The sequence below is a fragment of the Armigeres subalbatus genome, chromosome 3 (assembly GCF_024139115.2).
Source record: "Armigeres subalbatus isolate Guangzhou_Male chromosome 3, GZ_Asu_2, whole genome shotgun sequence".
Taxonomy (NCBI): domain Eukaryota; kingdom Metazoa; phylum Arthropoda; class Insecta; order Diptera; family Culicidae; genus Armigeres; species Armigeres subalbatus.
The window spans coordinates 246,592,637-246,607,768 of record NC_085141.1 but is presented as its reverse complement, the minus strand read 5'-3'; the positions used below and the strand labels follow the sequence as shown (position 1 = coordinate 246,607,768).

At 42.9% G+C, this 15,132-nt stretch overlaps 1 protein-coding gene across 6 annotated transcripts in view; it reads left to right on the top strand.

The window, feature by feature from the left end:
• Window positions 1-15,132, top strand: part of LOC134223170 (protein mahjong) — a 35,093-nt gene that overhangs the window by 10,296 nt on the left and 9,665 nt on the right. For 5 of the 6 annotated variants that reach the window (XM_062702316.1, XM_062702318.1, XM_062702317.1 and 2 more), the window contains exons 5-6: window positions 11,625-11,915; window positions 11,982-12,627. In XM_062702316.1, coding sequence (XP_062558300.1) covers window positions 11,625-11,915; window positions 11,982-12,627 — 937 coding nt within the window. Of the gene's footprint in view, window positions 1-11,624; window positions 11,916-11,981; window positions 12,628-12,767; window positions 12,890-15,132 lie in introns of those variants that run through there. The other variant, XM_062702319.1, reaches the window with a different exon arrangement.

Here is a 15,132-nt window from a genome sequence, read left to right as displayed (position 1 = left end):
CGTAGCCAGAAAATTGGTCTGAGGGGGGAGGGGGTGTTTTTCTGAACATTTTTTTTATTCGAGATTGTTCAAAAAAAAAATTTCTTCTAGAAATTTTGTCTCTGGGGGGGGGGGGGGGGTTATGTCCAAAACAACCCCCGTGGCTACGCCACTGATCTGTGATATATTATGAAGTATTTATGAGTGTCTTTCAAAGCTTTAATAAGCATTTTCGATTCAAAATAACAAGTATGGTAAGGTGGGCAAGATAGATCACGGGGTAAGATAGGTCATGTTTCCTACGTCGTCAATGTCGAGTCGAGTCTAAAGCTCTTCCCGGTAGTGATGATGGAAAGCAACATGCCTCCTACGCTTCTACAGATTTCCAAGGCCAACACATTTAAAATTCTAAGTTTACCGATTGCCGAGAATCCAACAGCCGAGATATTGGTAATAATTTCGACGAATTTCGGTAAAAATTTTACCGAGATTTCGGTAAACTTTACCGAGTCATCGGTAATCGGCAAAATATTGACGAAATTTCGGTAAAGGAATTACCGAATTTCAGTAAAAAATGTTACCGAGATCTCGGCTGTTGGAATCTCGGCGAAAATTTCGCCGAGGTCTACAAAATAATTTAAGTGTGAAGGATATCCCCAAGAGTCCGAGAAAAAGCTAATTAGCATTTCATTGCAGCTTGTGGATTCCTGAAGATGCTTTATCGATTTCTCTGAATGTGTAACAATAGTAGAAATAATCAAATCAATAATACATCACTAGTCAAGGTAAAATAAGTTTCAAGAACTGAAAATAGATCGAGGAAAAAATTAGAGATAGGTAACAAGCAATAAACATGAAGGTTATTATTATTGTTATTTTTATTAAAGTAATTTGCAGCAGTTTAAGAGATGAGCCAGCCTGGAACTGCAAACCTCTATTTTAAAAATCTCTATAGGGGTGATCGGGGCAATATGGGCCACCTAAAGAAATCGTTCCGAAAAGCGAATACGGGGCAAAATGAGCCACCATTAGGGGCAGTATGTGTTAGAGTTAACGAATCGTAGCAATCATAATCTATTGATGTAGTCTATATGAAATGAAGAGAACAAATAAATTAGTCTTTAGTTAACCGTCATTCAGTTCAGTCGAACTGTGTTTGTCTTCCTATTCCAATAGGTTATGGTCCCCAGTTACAGTAGGCCTTGCGCGAAACAGAAGTTTTCTTTTATCGTCGGTCCAGAAAGTTCTGGAAGTCATGGAAGCAAGCAAGATTTCGATAGTGAAACTGAATAATTCCAACTACTCTGTATGGAAATTCAAGGCGGAAATGCTGCTGACTCGAGAGGACTTGTGGAAGTACATTGAAGATGCCGCTCCGGAGCCGGTGACGGACGCATGGAAGGGTGGAGATCGCAAAGCAAGAGCGACCATAGCACTGCTAGTTGAGGATCAGCAACATACCCTGATACGCGATACGAAGACGGCTAAGGAAGCTTGGGATAATCTCAAGAAACACCACGAGAAAACTTCCCTTTGCTCGAAGGTTGCGGTGCTGAACGGATTTGCAACAAAACGTATAAAGACGGGGACGGCATGCAGAACCATTTTTCGAACTGGAAGAGCTATTTGCAAAGCTGTCGTGTGCTGGACTGGACCATGGTGAACCATTAATGGTTGCGCTAGTACTTAGGAGCCTCCCCGACTCATTTGATACGCTGACAACGACATTGGAAAGCCGTGGATGACGAGCTGAAATTGGAACTGGTGAAAAAAAAGCTTCTAGACGAAGTAGCGAAGCGAAGCAATGGACTTTCGGATTCAGCACTTGAAGCAAGTTTTGCGAAGAAAAAGAAGCCTATAGTGTGCAATTTTTGCAAGAAAAGTGGCCACAAGCAAAAAGAATGCAAGCTGTATGCAAAGGATACGGAAGCGGAAAAAGGTAGGTCGCCTAAAGCAAAAACGGCTCGTAGTGAAGAATCGTCCATAACATTCGCTCTGATGGCGGGAGCACATGAAGATTCCGGTGAATGGATCGTGGACTCAGGAGCGACCAGGCACATGTGTGGCTAACCAGAATTGTTCAAGAATATGATGGAAAGCGCAGTGAAATCCATCAGATTGGCGAATGGAAAAATTGCAAAGGTGGAAGGTGTTGGCTCAGATGAACTGTTATGTTACCATGACAACGGTGAACCTACGACGGTTACTCTTAGCAACGTGCTTTATGTACCAAGCTTGGAAATCAATCTCCTTTCTGTAACGAAGCTAGTGGATAAGGGTGCTGCTGTGATGTTCGATGAAATTGGGTGCAAAATTCTTGTTGGTGGTCAACTAGCAGCAGCAGCTGTCAAGACTGGCGGACTGTAAAAATTAAGAACAACGAAAGAAGTGCTGATGACGACCAGAGACCACCACAAAGTTGATTGTCAGCACGTATGGCACCGACGCTTTGGACATCGTGACCCAAATGCCCTTGATGAAATGGTAAGGAATAACCTCGTGGATGGTCTGAAGATATACGACTGTGGTGTACGCGAAGGGTGCGATTGCTGCCAGAAAGCGAAATTGAGCAGAAAACCGTTTCCGAAATCAGTAAGTAAAAGTCGTTCAATTCTCGATCTAGTGCACACTGGTGTTTGCGGGCCTGTAGAGAATGTATCGGTGTCTGGTTATCGTACCGTCATCGACGATTATAGCAGGTTTTGTGTGTTGTATCTGTTGCGGAAGAAGGAAGAGGTACCCGAGAAGATAAAAGAATATGTGGCCATGATGAAAACACAATTTGGGCGAACGCCGAAAGTGATCAGAAGCGACCAAGGTGGCGAATGTACGGGAAGCGAACTGAGGAACTTTAGCAAAAGTGAAGGCATACGGGTGCAGTATACAGCAAGCTACTCACCTCAACAGAATGGTGTAGCCGAGAGAAAGAACCGGTATCTAATCGAGATGAGCCGGTGTATGCTATTCGACGCTAAACTACCGGAGTGCTACTGGGCGGAGGCGGTAAGTACTGCCGTCTATTTACAGAATATTCTTCCATCGAAATCAGTTCCTACAACGCCGTACGAAATTTGGCATGGGGAAAAGCCAAACGTGACCCAACTGAAAATATTTGGTAGTGTTGCACATGTCCATATCGTGAAGCAAAAAAGAAAGAAGCTAAGCCCTGCATCAATGAAGCTAACTTTCGTAGGGTACTCGTTGGAGCACAAAGCATACCGTTTTTTGGACCGATCGACTCGGAAAGTAATAATCAGTCGAGATGCGAATTTCGTTGAGGAGGAGGAAAGCGTCGTACCCGAAGAAGTTGTCAGTAAGGAATTAGAAAACATGTTAAACTATGAGTTGTCCATGAAGCCAGCTGAAGTTCAAGCCACTCCACTGGTCAATGAAACTGAATCGTTGGATGAGTCGGACGTGGATAATGATAACCCAGATGAAGACGATTTTGATTATGACACTGCGACCGAATCTACGGTAATTGAATGTAGCATCGATGACAACCCAGGGTCGATTCGAAGATCTTCTCGAGGAACCAAGGGCATTTTGCCAGCTCGCTACCGTGATACATTGGGCATGGCATCAGATGTAGTTTCTGAACCACGAAGCTTTGAAGAAGCAATCAACGGCCCGGAAAGTGCATTTTGGAAAACAGCGATGGACGACGAATTCCGTTCACTGATGGAAAATGAAACCTGGGAAATCACAACGTTGCCGCCGGATCGTAAGAAAATTGGATGTAAGTGGGTGTTCAAACGAAAAACAGATGAAACCGGTATGGTAGTCCGATTCAGAGCCAGGTTAGTTGCTCAAGGGTACTCACAAAAATACGGGGCGGACTATGACGAGGTTTTCGCGCCGGTGGCTAAACAAGTCACTTTCCGTACACTGTTAACGGTAGCAACTGAACAGAGACTTCTAGTCAAACATGTAGATATCAAGACTGCATATTTATACGGCACACTAGAAGAAGAAATCTTCATGAAGCAGCCCCGTGGTTATGAAACTGGCAATCCAGCCGGTGTGTGTCGCCTAAAAAGAAGTTTATACGGACTAAAACAAGCGGCTCGAGTTTGGAACAAGACAATTGACGACATTTTCAAGCAAGCTGGTTTTGTGCAGTCATTAGCCGATATGTGTCTATACGTTCGAGTTAGGAAGTATCGGCGATCGTTTATCCTTATTTATGTGGATGATATACTAGTATTCTGTTCCAGTGAAACCGAGTTTGGTGAGATAGTGAACCACATGAAAAAATGTTTCAAGCTTACGGTGTTGGGCGACATCAAGCACTTCGTTGGAATGAAGATCACCAAGTTTCAAGGTGGATACCTTATCAACCAGCAGGCATACATAACCAAACTAGCTACTAGATTTGGTCTGTCAAATGCGAAAGGTTCGAGAATTCCGATGGACCCTGGTTACCAGCAAAAGGAGGAGAATTCAGCTGTATTAGCCAACAGCGACCAGTACCAAAGTCTGGTAGGTGGTTTGCTGTATATTGCAGTAAATTCACGACCGGATATTTCCATTAGCGCATCAATTCTGGGACGATCTGTTAGTCATCCCCGCGTTCGAGACTGGACTGAAGCGAAGAGAGTGTTAAAGTATCTTGTATACACGAGCAACTACTATTTGAAGCTAGGATCCACAAATAGAGAATTAGAAGTTTACTGCGACGCAGACTGGGCTGGAGATATGCTGGATCGAAAATCAACATCAGGATTTCTTATCTTTTTCGGCGGTGGAGTTGTGAGTTGGGCCTCCCGGAAGCAATCCTGCGTAGCCCTATCATCCACCGAATCCGAATTCATTGCTCTAGCCGAAGTATGTAAAGAAATCCAATGGATGCTGAAGCTGCTCAAGGATCTCGAGAAAATCGTGGATCATCCGATCTGCATACGTGGGGATAACCAAAGCTGTATACGACAGGTGGAGAACGAGAAAGTGGACCAACGTTCGAAGCATGTTGATACGAAGTATTGTTTCATCAAGGACCTGAAAACAAGAACGTCATTAGCTTGTTGTATTGTCCTACGGAAGATATGCTGGCAGACATGATGACGAAACCGTTAACAAGCGTGAAATTGGGAAAGCTACGTGAAGCAACAGATGTTTTAGCTATCGATGTCGAGGAGGAGTGTTAGAGTTAAGTTAACGAATCGTAGCAATCATAATCTATTGATGTAGTCTATATGAAATGAAGAGAACAAATAAATTAGTCTTTAGTTAACCGTCATTCAGTTCAGTCAAACTGTGTTTGTCTTCCTATTCCAATAGTATGGGCCACCCATCCAAAATGTTTTTCTTGGACAGAAAAGCGTTTAAATATGGATGAATATGATATTCCTACAACAGTTTAGAGTATTCTATACAAAATGAGATTAATAAACCGCACAACTCCGGACCGAACCGATCTGGAACTCTTCACCGTTTGCACAGACACATTTCAATTGGTGAATAGTCATTTTATCTGTTCCGATCCCAGTATTGCGGTGTTGTAATTTATCCGTAATGAATCTAACATAGATGATAATATTCTTGTATTCGGCACCTGGAATTTGAACTTGTTAGCATATTAAGGTTTAATATCTTGCTCTGTGCAGGTATGCCCATATTGCCCCATAGAGAGTGGTTTTTGAAAACACAAGTTTTATGATAAATTCAGATTTGTATCAGTGCAAACATGTGTGCACAATATTCAATTATAATAGATCTTTTGATTGAGATGCATTTTTGACCTGTATTTTAATCAATTTTGTGTCAAAACCTTATTTATAAACTTCAAATCTTATAATAATTCTGCCTATGCAGCAAAAATTTACATTTTCAAGTGTATTTTCATGTTTGAATTAAATTTTAATGCGGTTTTCATGTTGAGGCATATGTGGAGCATTCTCTTAAAGATCATATAACTTTTACATGATAAAACTTGTCAATAAGCTCAAATTGAGGGTGGCTCATATTGCCCCGTATGTTCATATTGCCCCTATTGCCCCTAATGAAAATAAACGATTTGTTAAAAGGTGAAAATGAAACCATCAAAAGCTTCAGACCAATCTCTTTGTTGAATTTTGATTATAAACTTCTTGCACGTATTCTTAAACAGAGAATGGAGAAAATTATGACAGCCAACGACATCCTAAACGCTAGTCAAAAGTGTTCAAATTCGAAACGAAATATTTTTGAAGCCGTATGTTCCATCAAAGACCTAAAGAGTAAATCTAAATTTTCTGTTCCATGTGATGCGTAGTATGCATTTTTGTCCGAATTTTGTGCCTATTGTTGAGAAAATTATGTCAATGTCCAATTCACGTGTACTTGTCAACGGAAATCTCGGCCCTGAGATCCAAATCCAAAGATCTATACGCCAAGGAGATCCTTTGAGTATGCATCTCTTTGTCCTATATCTCCATCCCCTCCTCCAGAAGCTCACATCCATATGCAACAATCCTTTAGAACTCGTCGTTGCCTATGCTGACGACATATCCATAATCGTCGTTGATGAAGCTAAATTGGCATTGATCAAGAAAACTTTTCTGGACTTTGGATTATACTCGGGTGCGAAGCTTAATCTAACCAAGACGACATCTATAAACATAGGACCTCAAAGGAAGAGAATGCAGTACGTGGAATGGCTTAACACTACGGAGTCGATCAAAATCTTGGGAATCGTCTACTTCAACTCACAAAAGCGCATCATTGATTTCAACTGGGCGGATGTTATAAGAAAAACTTCTCAACTAATGTGGCTTTTCAAGCAACGAGTTCTCTCTTGCACTTGTCAACACTTATGTGACATCGCGACTATGGTTCATGGCATCAGTAATCAGCATCTCTAACTACGCAGCAGCCAAAATAACATCTCGCATCGGAAGCTTTATTTGGTCTCGTTATCCATGTCGGATAGCTTTGGAACAACTATCTCTACCAGTGGACAAAGGTGGGCAAAATCTCCACCTTCCAATGCAGAAATGTAAAGCTCTTCTGCTTAATCGTTTTCTGAAGTGCCAGGAATATACCCCCTTCGCAGTATCGTTTCTGGAACAAATGCAGAATCCTCCAAACATCAATGGAATCCCAACACTGTACCCTTGTCTAAAGCGGATAGCCAAAGAGCTGCCCTATCTGTCTGAAGTCATAATCAGGACTGCATCAGCACCAGCAATACTATCTGTTTTCCGAAGCACTGTTAAGGTGCCTAAAGTAGTAGAACAAAATCCGAATGTGCTGTGGTGTGAAGTATGGCGTAATATCAGAAATAAACTTCTAACTACGGCAGAGAAATCCACCTACTATCTTCTTGTCAATGGAAAAATTCCACACGCTGCGCTTTACCATAGACAAAATAGAGTGAATAATCCAATGTGTGTAGTCTGTGTCCAAATGCAGAAGAGGATCTTGAGCATAAATTAACAGCCTGCGTACGAGTGAATCATCTATGGCATCATCTTCGTCCAAAATTGGAAACAATATTGAACAGAAGAATAAATTATATTTTTCTAAAAAAACGCAAAAGTCAAAGCGTACATATGATTTCTTTTCTACTCATACGATCGGAATAAGATAAATGAGCAGATGATTCCACCTTTCAAAGCACTCGATTAGCATGCATTTGGTTGGATATTATGATTCTAATGAGTAGACCGTTCCTTCATTCGAAGCACGCATTTGAAAAACAAAAACTTCGAAAGATCACATTTTTCAGGAATAAGGCAAATTAGCACATTATTTCTTCATTTAAATCCATTTACATTGAAATTTTACCCGGAATTAGGCGAAAAAGTAAATCACTCCTTAAAACACGCATATGCCCAGAATAAGTCAATAATACAGATGATATGGGAATGCTAATATCCTCTTCCAAACTTAGACGTACATGTTTATGATAGAATTAGAGGCGAAAGTATAGAATTGATAGGCAGCTAAGTTGGTTGCGACGAGACGGACGCATGGAGAAAACAGAACTGTGCAATAAAAATCCTATTCGACTAGATGCTGATGTCATATTAGAAATTTGGAGACAGTACTCGTCGATAGGAAATCCTTCCGCACGCGATGGCATATGAGCAACCCTTTTGCCTCCCCTTTTGCCAGTGGAGATATATCACCTCCCTTTTGCCAGTGGAGATATATCAGCTTCCACACTGATATTGACACAGTTGGTGATCGGCGGTGGCGGCGTGGCGGCGTAGGTCGGCGTGAACCAATTTAATGAATTAAATATTTTCCGAATTTTTCTGAGCAATTTTTTCACTCTCAGGAATTCATCCGGTAGTTCCTCTAGGATATACTCCGGAAGGTCCTTTAGGAATTCCTCCAACAATTCCTCTGGAAGCTCCTGCAGGAATTCCTCCGGAAGTTCATCCAGGAATTTCCCCGGAAGTTCCTTCAGGAATTCTTTCGGAAGTTCCTTCAGGAATTCTGTCGGAAGTTCCTTCAGGAATTCTTTTGGAAGTTCCTCCAGGAATTCTTGCGAAAGTTCTTCCAGGAATTTCTCCGAAAGTTCCTCCAGGAATTACCCCAGAAGACAGACAGAAATTCCTCCAGGAATTTCCCCGGAAGTTCCTCCAGGAATTTCCCCGGAAGTTCCTTGAGGAATTCTTTCGGAAGTTCCTCCAGGAATTCCTCCTGAAGTTCCTCTAGGAATTCCTCCTGAAGTTCCTCCAGGAATTCTTCCGGAAGTTCCTCCAGGAATTCCTCCGGAAGTTCCTCCAGGAATTTCTCCGGAAGTTCCTCCAGGAATTCCTCCGGAAGTTCCTCCAGGAATTCCTCCGGAAGTTCCTCCAGGAATTTCTCCGGAAGTTCCTCCAGGAATTCCTCCGGAAGTTCCTCCAGGAATTTCTCCGGAAGGTCCTCCAGCAATTTCTCCGGAAGGTCCTCTAGGAATTCCTCCGGAAGGTCCTCCAGGAATTCCTCCGCAAGGTCCTCCAGGAATTCCTCCGAAAGGTCCTCCAGGAATTCCTCCGGAAGGTCCTCCAGGAATTCCTCCGGAAGGTCCTCCAGGAATTCCTCCGGAAGGTCCTCCAGGAATTCCTCCGGAAGGTCCTCCAGGAATTCCTCCGGAAGGTCCTCCAGGAATTCCTCCGGAAGGTCCTCCAGGAATTCCTCCGGAAGGTCCTCCAGGAATTCCTTCGGAAGGTCCTCCAGGAATTCCTCCGGAAGGTCCTCCAGGAATTTCTCCGGAAGGTCCTCCAGGAATTCCTCCGGAAGGTCCTCCAGGAATTCCTCCGGAAGGTCCTCCAGGAATTCCTCCGGAAGGTCCTCCAGGAATTCCTCCGGAAGGTCCTCCAGGAATTCCTCCGGAAGGTCCTCCAGGAATTTCTCCGGAAGGTCCTCCAGGAATTCCTCCGGAAAGTCCTCCGGATGTTCCTCCAGGAATTCCTCCGGAAGTTCTTCCAGGAGTTCCTCCGGAAGTTCTTGTAGTAATTCATCCCGAGTAGCACACTTGTCACATATCAGTCACTGTGACTCATATGCGACCAAATCCAGTCACATTGGAGTTGCTGCAACCAAATCGATCTGAACTGTGCTACTAGGGATTCTGTAAACGTAAACGCTTCATCAATACCTCCTAGAATTGCGCCGTAAATTGTTCCAGGAATTTCTCAGGAAGTACCTCCAAGATTTGCTCAGAAAGTTTTTCCAGGTATTCCTCCGAAAAATCTTCGAAGAAATCTTCCGAAATTCTTTCACAAATTTCTCTTAAATCCAGAAATTCCAGTAGTACTTATTCTTGAAATTTCTCCGTGAATTCCTGCATTTCGATAACTACACAAGCTACCTTGAGAGATCTCCAGATCTCTTCTTCTGAATTTCTTTTAAAACTCATGTTAAATTCTTCCTAAAGCCACCTAAAGCCTTCCGTAAATGTCCTCATTGGGCTCCCACCGGAACCGGCTCAAAGTTGGCCACCTGAGGGTGACCAAACTCACTTGGAAGTACTCAGCTTAAGTTCCATTCGCTTATTCAAGAAAAAACATAAATTATAAGCCGTCGAACGGCACCAACGTCAACAAAACCAAATCGTTGGATGTAGACACGGTGACTCCTTCCAGTTTCACAGTAGCCAGGCAACCAGTGGAGAATGTTGAAAGCTTCCAATATCTTGGTAGCCAAATGGCGTCTGACGGCGGTACCTTTGCGAGTTTAAGAAATATCTGGAAAAACAGGTAGATAAGTGAACGCACCAAAATACGAATTTTCAACTCTAACGTGAAATCTGTGCTGTGATACGCTAGCGAAACATGGTGTGTATCATTGGAGAACACTCAACGGCTGCAGGTGTTCATCAACAGATGCCTGCGGTATATAATTCGGGCCTGATTGCCTCACAACTGGATCTCAAACAACGAGCTTCATCGTCGTTGTCACCAGAGGCCGATAGCAACAGAAATTCGGGATCGCAAGTGGGGCTGGGTCGGCCACACTCTACGTAGGGGCGGAAACGAAATCTGTAAACAAGCATTAGACTGGATCCCAGCGGGACATTGCAGCAGAGGCAGACCTAGAGGCTCTTGGCGGCGAAGCATCAATAAAGAAATAAAAGAATTCGACCGATAGCTAACCTGGCAACAGGTTAAAGCAATAGCTGGCAACGCTCATGATGGAGATCTTTCAAGTCGGCCCTTTGCACCACCGGAGGTGTACAGGATTCATAAAATCGGGACATGATAAAATCGGGTCAAAACGAGATAAAATCTCGGGGGTGGATAAAATAGGGGAGTAACAAAATCGGGTCAACGCAATATCCATTTCGGAAGTGTCCACTTTAGGTCCCTACCGGTACCGATATCAAGCAGCCATGTACCCGGAACCAACTGCTGGGTCCTAGAAATCTGAAATATAACATATGGTTGCATTTAGATTATCACCATTCATAGATTTTCCATGAACAAAATAATTTTTTCGTAAATTTCTTGGAAAAATTACATTCTGGGTTACTATAAGTACCCCACGGGGTTTTGGCCTCAATCCGCAACCATTACAAAAATTCACGTCCGCAAGCCATTTCCTGAAAATATATTAAATTTTCGATCGAACCATGCCTGTTTTGTTAAAATCGGTTGATCATTGACGAAATGAGAGCAAATTGAAAAATAAATTTCAGTCGTTTTCATCTGCTGGTATTATAAAGGTTAAGGACACCAGATGTTGTTTATCGTTCATAGATACCTTTACAAAAATCTCTCCAAATATGTTCAAACGCTGCCCATTAACTATAACCAAACGACTATAAATCCGTGCACCAAATTTATGCCTATGCATCATATTGTGCTGTGTTTTATCTAACCGTTCTTTTAATTTAGCTATCATCAAATTAAGTGAATTCATACTTTTGAGTTTTCGAATTTCATTTGATGTAGATGGATTCGAATGAAAACTTCACATTACATTCGAAAATACCTTGCGTGTACATAATTTCCTAAACAATCCTATAAAAACTGTAGCGATACTGCCGTGGTTCTAGGGATAATCATCCTTTGATTTTAAATCAACTTGTGATTTGGTAGGAAATTTCCTTAAGTTCGTGGACTTCGAAATTAGTTCTTAACATTTTGAAAAGAACTCCCAAAACCAATGATGCGTCGCGTCTATTCTAACTATGTAAGGAAGTTAAAAAACTATGGATTCCTTTGTTACAGCCTTGCGCAACGAAATTAATCACCGGTTCGCATTCCGGCGAGGTCAAAATCTTCAACCTCAGCGACAGCAATGAGGAGTTCAGCTATTCGTGCCACGAATCGTACGTAAACTCCATCATCTGCAGCAAGGACGGTCGTTTGCTGCTGACTTCGTGCGCTTGGCGGTCACCGATGTCGGCGCTGTGGAACATTGAGAACAGTCGGTTTACACAGAAACTAACGTGGGACGAAGAGGAGTACGTGGAATTTCCGAATCTAAAGCAGGATAAAGTCCTGGCGACCACAGGAGAGGTAACTGATCTGGTCCGAGTTTGTTCTTAGGTAATTGTAATATTTTTTTTTGTTTCGTCTGCCCAGGTCGCCACCATCTACGATATCAATACGGGTCAAAAAGTCCTGTCACTGGTGCCGAGCATCTACAACCAGTACACGAAAAACCGGGCCACGTTCTGCCCGTCGGACGAGCTAATTCTGTCGGACGGCGTACTGTGGGATGTTGCCTCCGGTAAGGAGATCCACAAATTCGACAAACTGAATCAAAACATTTCCGGGGTGTTCCACCCGAATGGGCTGGAGATCGTGTCCAACACGGAAGTGTGGGACCTGCGAACATTCCACCTGTTGCGGACGGTTCCGGCACTGGAGCAGTGCCACGTGAAGTTCTCGCCGCAGAATGTGATATACGGTATCTGTCCGGAGGTGGAATCGGAAGCGAACACGGACAACGTGTGCTTCGAGTCCAGCTTTAGGGTGCTGGACGCGTACGACTACAGCAGCATTTCGACGGTCGATGTCAAGCGGAACATCTACGATTTGGCCATCAATCTGTACGGAAGCCAGATTGCCATTGTGGAGAACCAGGGCGGATACAACTCGGTGCAGGAATCGGTGGTGCGCATTTACAGCGTTGGCCGGAAGAAGAACACCGAAGACGACGCAGAGGAAGAGGAAGAAGAGATGGAGAACTCCGAGGATAATTCGATGTCGGAAACGGAATCCGTCGGTAAGTAACGACTGATCATCATCGGTATCATCCATGAATGAATGCGCCGCGGTGTGCTTGGGTTATTGTGTAGTATTTTTTGACGGTTTTTGTGAGTAGCTTTTGGTAGTTTGATGGATTCTTTCTCTTGTACTTCATAGGTCGCTTCTTGCAAAACATTCTGGGGCAACATTTCACAGTATCACCACCAGAATTAGAACATTATAGAATGTTATCATTTCCAGCGTGGTAATAGTTTTTGGAAATAAACTTTTTTTTCTAATTTTTCATTTGTTGGAATTAAAATGTGTTTGAATGTTTTGGAAGAAATGGCTTTGGGTTCTAATGAACTCGATAATGCTAACAAATGGTGGTAAAATCCTTATCTAACTCGTCTATGCCAAACAATGCTTCTTAACTCTCTCTTTCCCACGACTTTTTTCAAAGTTTTCAATAGGAAGGAATGATCTATGGAAAAATTGCTAGAACAAAAGTTATTTGGCAGGGCTAAAATTAGTGGAAAGCGAAAAAAAAGTGTTTGATTGTAAATCAATAGTTACTTGATTGTTTTCAATAGTTTCACTATTTTCACTCAAAATTGATTATATTTGCCGTCTAATGAAACCATAAAGTTGTGCTAAATACTGCTCTTTGCTGTTGAAATAATTCGATGAATGTTGGAAGGTGCAAAATTTGATGGAGCTCTACACTGCCGCGATTCGCATAAGAGTCCCATGTCGATTTTTGATGATTTTGATTTTCTTTCAGAAATAAGCTTACAATGAACTCATCTTTAAGAAAAACTGATAAAATAATAGGCTTTGTTCTAGAAATTTGAAAATTAAAACCCACTTGTGTTGTTGTGTGCATAACAGTCACATTCCAGATTTTGATACACTCTCGCACAAAACATCAACGTAACAATGCTCCATTTAATAGTCCCATATCAAAGTATACAGATGAAGAATATTATGCCAAATTTTCAGAAAGATTGGTGGTTTTATCGATTTATTAGATTTTTTTCAATTTCTCCATGTAAAACGAGTTTGAAAAATTCAACGGCATATTTCTCAAGTTGAAGAAAACTGACATGGGACGCTTATGCAAATAGGGGCAGTACAGCTACCATGGAAGGAAGGGTTAAAAAGACGTCTATGCCATTTGAATATTTTGCGTAGTAAATATATGTTTTTATAATGAATTTCAAAGAAAACAACTTTGCTAGAATACGGTAGATTAGTGGGAACTTCGATTATATGAGAACTTACGCAAAATATTCGGTTCATTGAATTGTTTCTTGTATGGGGTTAGATCAACTGACGTCTCATCTAATGAAGATTATTCTAAATAATTTTAACAGCAATTAAATTCGATAAAAAAGCATCGTTAATCATATGACATGGCGAAATAAGCGACGAATTGTCTGATAGGACAATAAAAAATCTAAAATGTGGCTACATAGTAGAATGCTTATTGTAGCCCGATTACTAACTTCGGTATCCGGGCAGGAATCCCCTTAGAATCCGGGCAGGATTGCCTTTGGAATCCGGGGAGGATTTCTTTTCGAATATGGAAAGGATTCCTTTCCGAATATGGAGAGGATTCCTTTCCGAATATGGAGAGGATTCCCTTCCGAATCCTGGTGGGATTCTCTTCGGAATCCTGGTGGGATTCCCTTCGGAATCCTGGTGGGATTCCCTTCGGAATCCTGGTGGGATTCTCTTCGGAATCCTGGTGGGATTCCCTTCCGAATCCTGGTGGGATTCCCTTCCGAATCCTGGAGGGGTTTCCCTTCCGAATCCTGGTGGGATTCCCTTCCGAATCCTGGAGGGGTTTCCCTTCCGAATCCTGGTGGGATTCCCTTCGGAATCCTGGTGGGATTCCCTTCGGAATCCTGGTGGGATTCCCTTCGGAATCCTGGTGGGATTCCCTTCGGAATCCTGGTGGGATTCCCTTCGGAATCCTGGTGGGATTCTCTTCGGAATCCTGGTGGGATTCCCTTCGGAATCATGGTGGATTCCTTCGGAATCCTGGTGGGATTCCTCTGGAATCCTGATTCCTTCGGAATCCTGGTGGGATTCCTTCGGAATCCTGGTGGGATTCCTTCGGAATCCTGGTGGGATTCCCTTCGGAATCCTGGTGGGATTCCTTGGAATCCTGGTGGGATTCCTTCGGAATCCTGGTGGGATTCCTTCGGAATCCTGGTGGGATTCCTTCGGAATCCTGGTGGGATTCCTTCGGAATCCTGGTGGGATTCCTTCGGAATCCTGGTGGGATTCCTTCGAATCCTGGTGGGATTCCCTTCGGAATCCTGGTGGGATTCCTTCGGAATCCTGGTGGGATTCCTTCGGAATCCTGGTGGGATTCCTTCGGAATCCTGGTGGGATTCCTTCGGAATCCTGGTGGGATTCCTTCGGAATCCTGGTGGGATTCCTTCCGGAATCCTGGTGGGATTCCCTTCGGAATCCTGGTGGGATTCCTTCGGAATCCTGGTGGGATTCCTTCGGAATCCTGGTGGGATTCCCT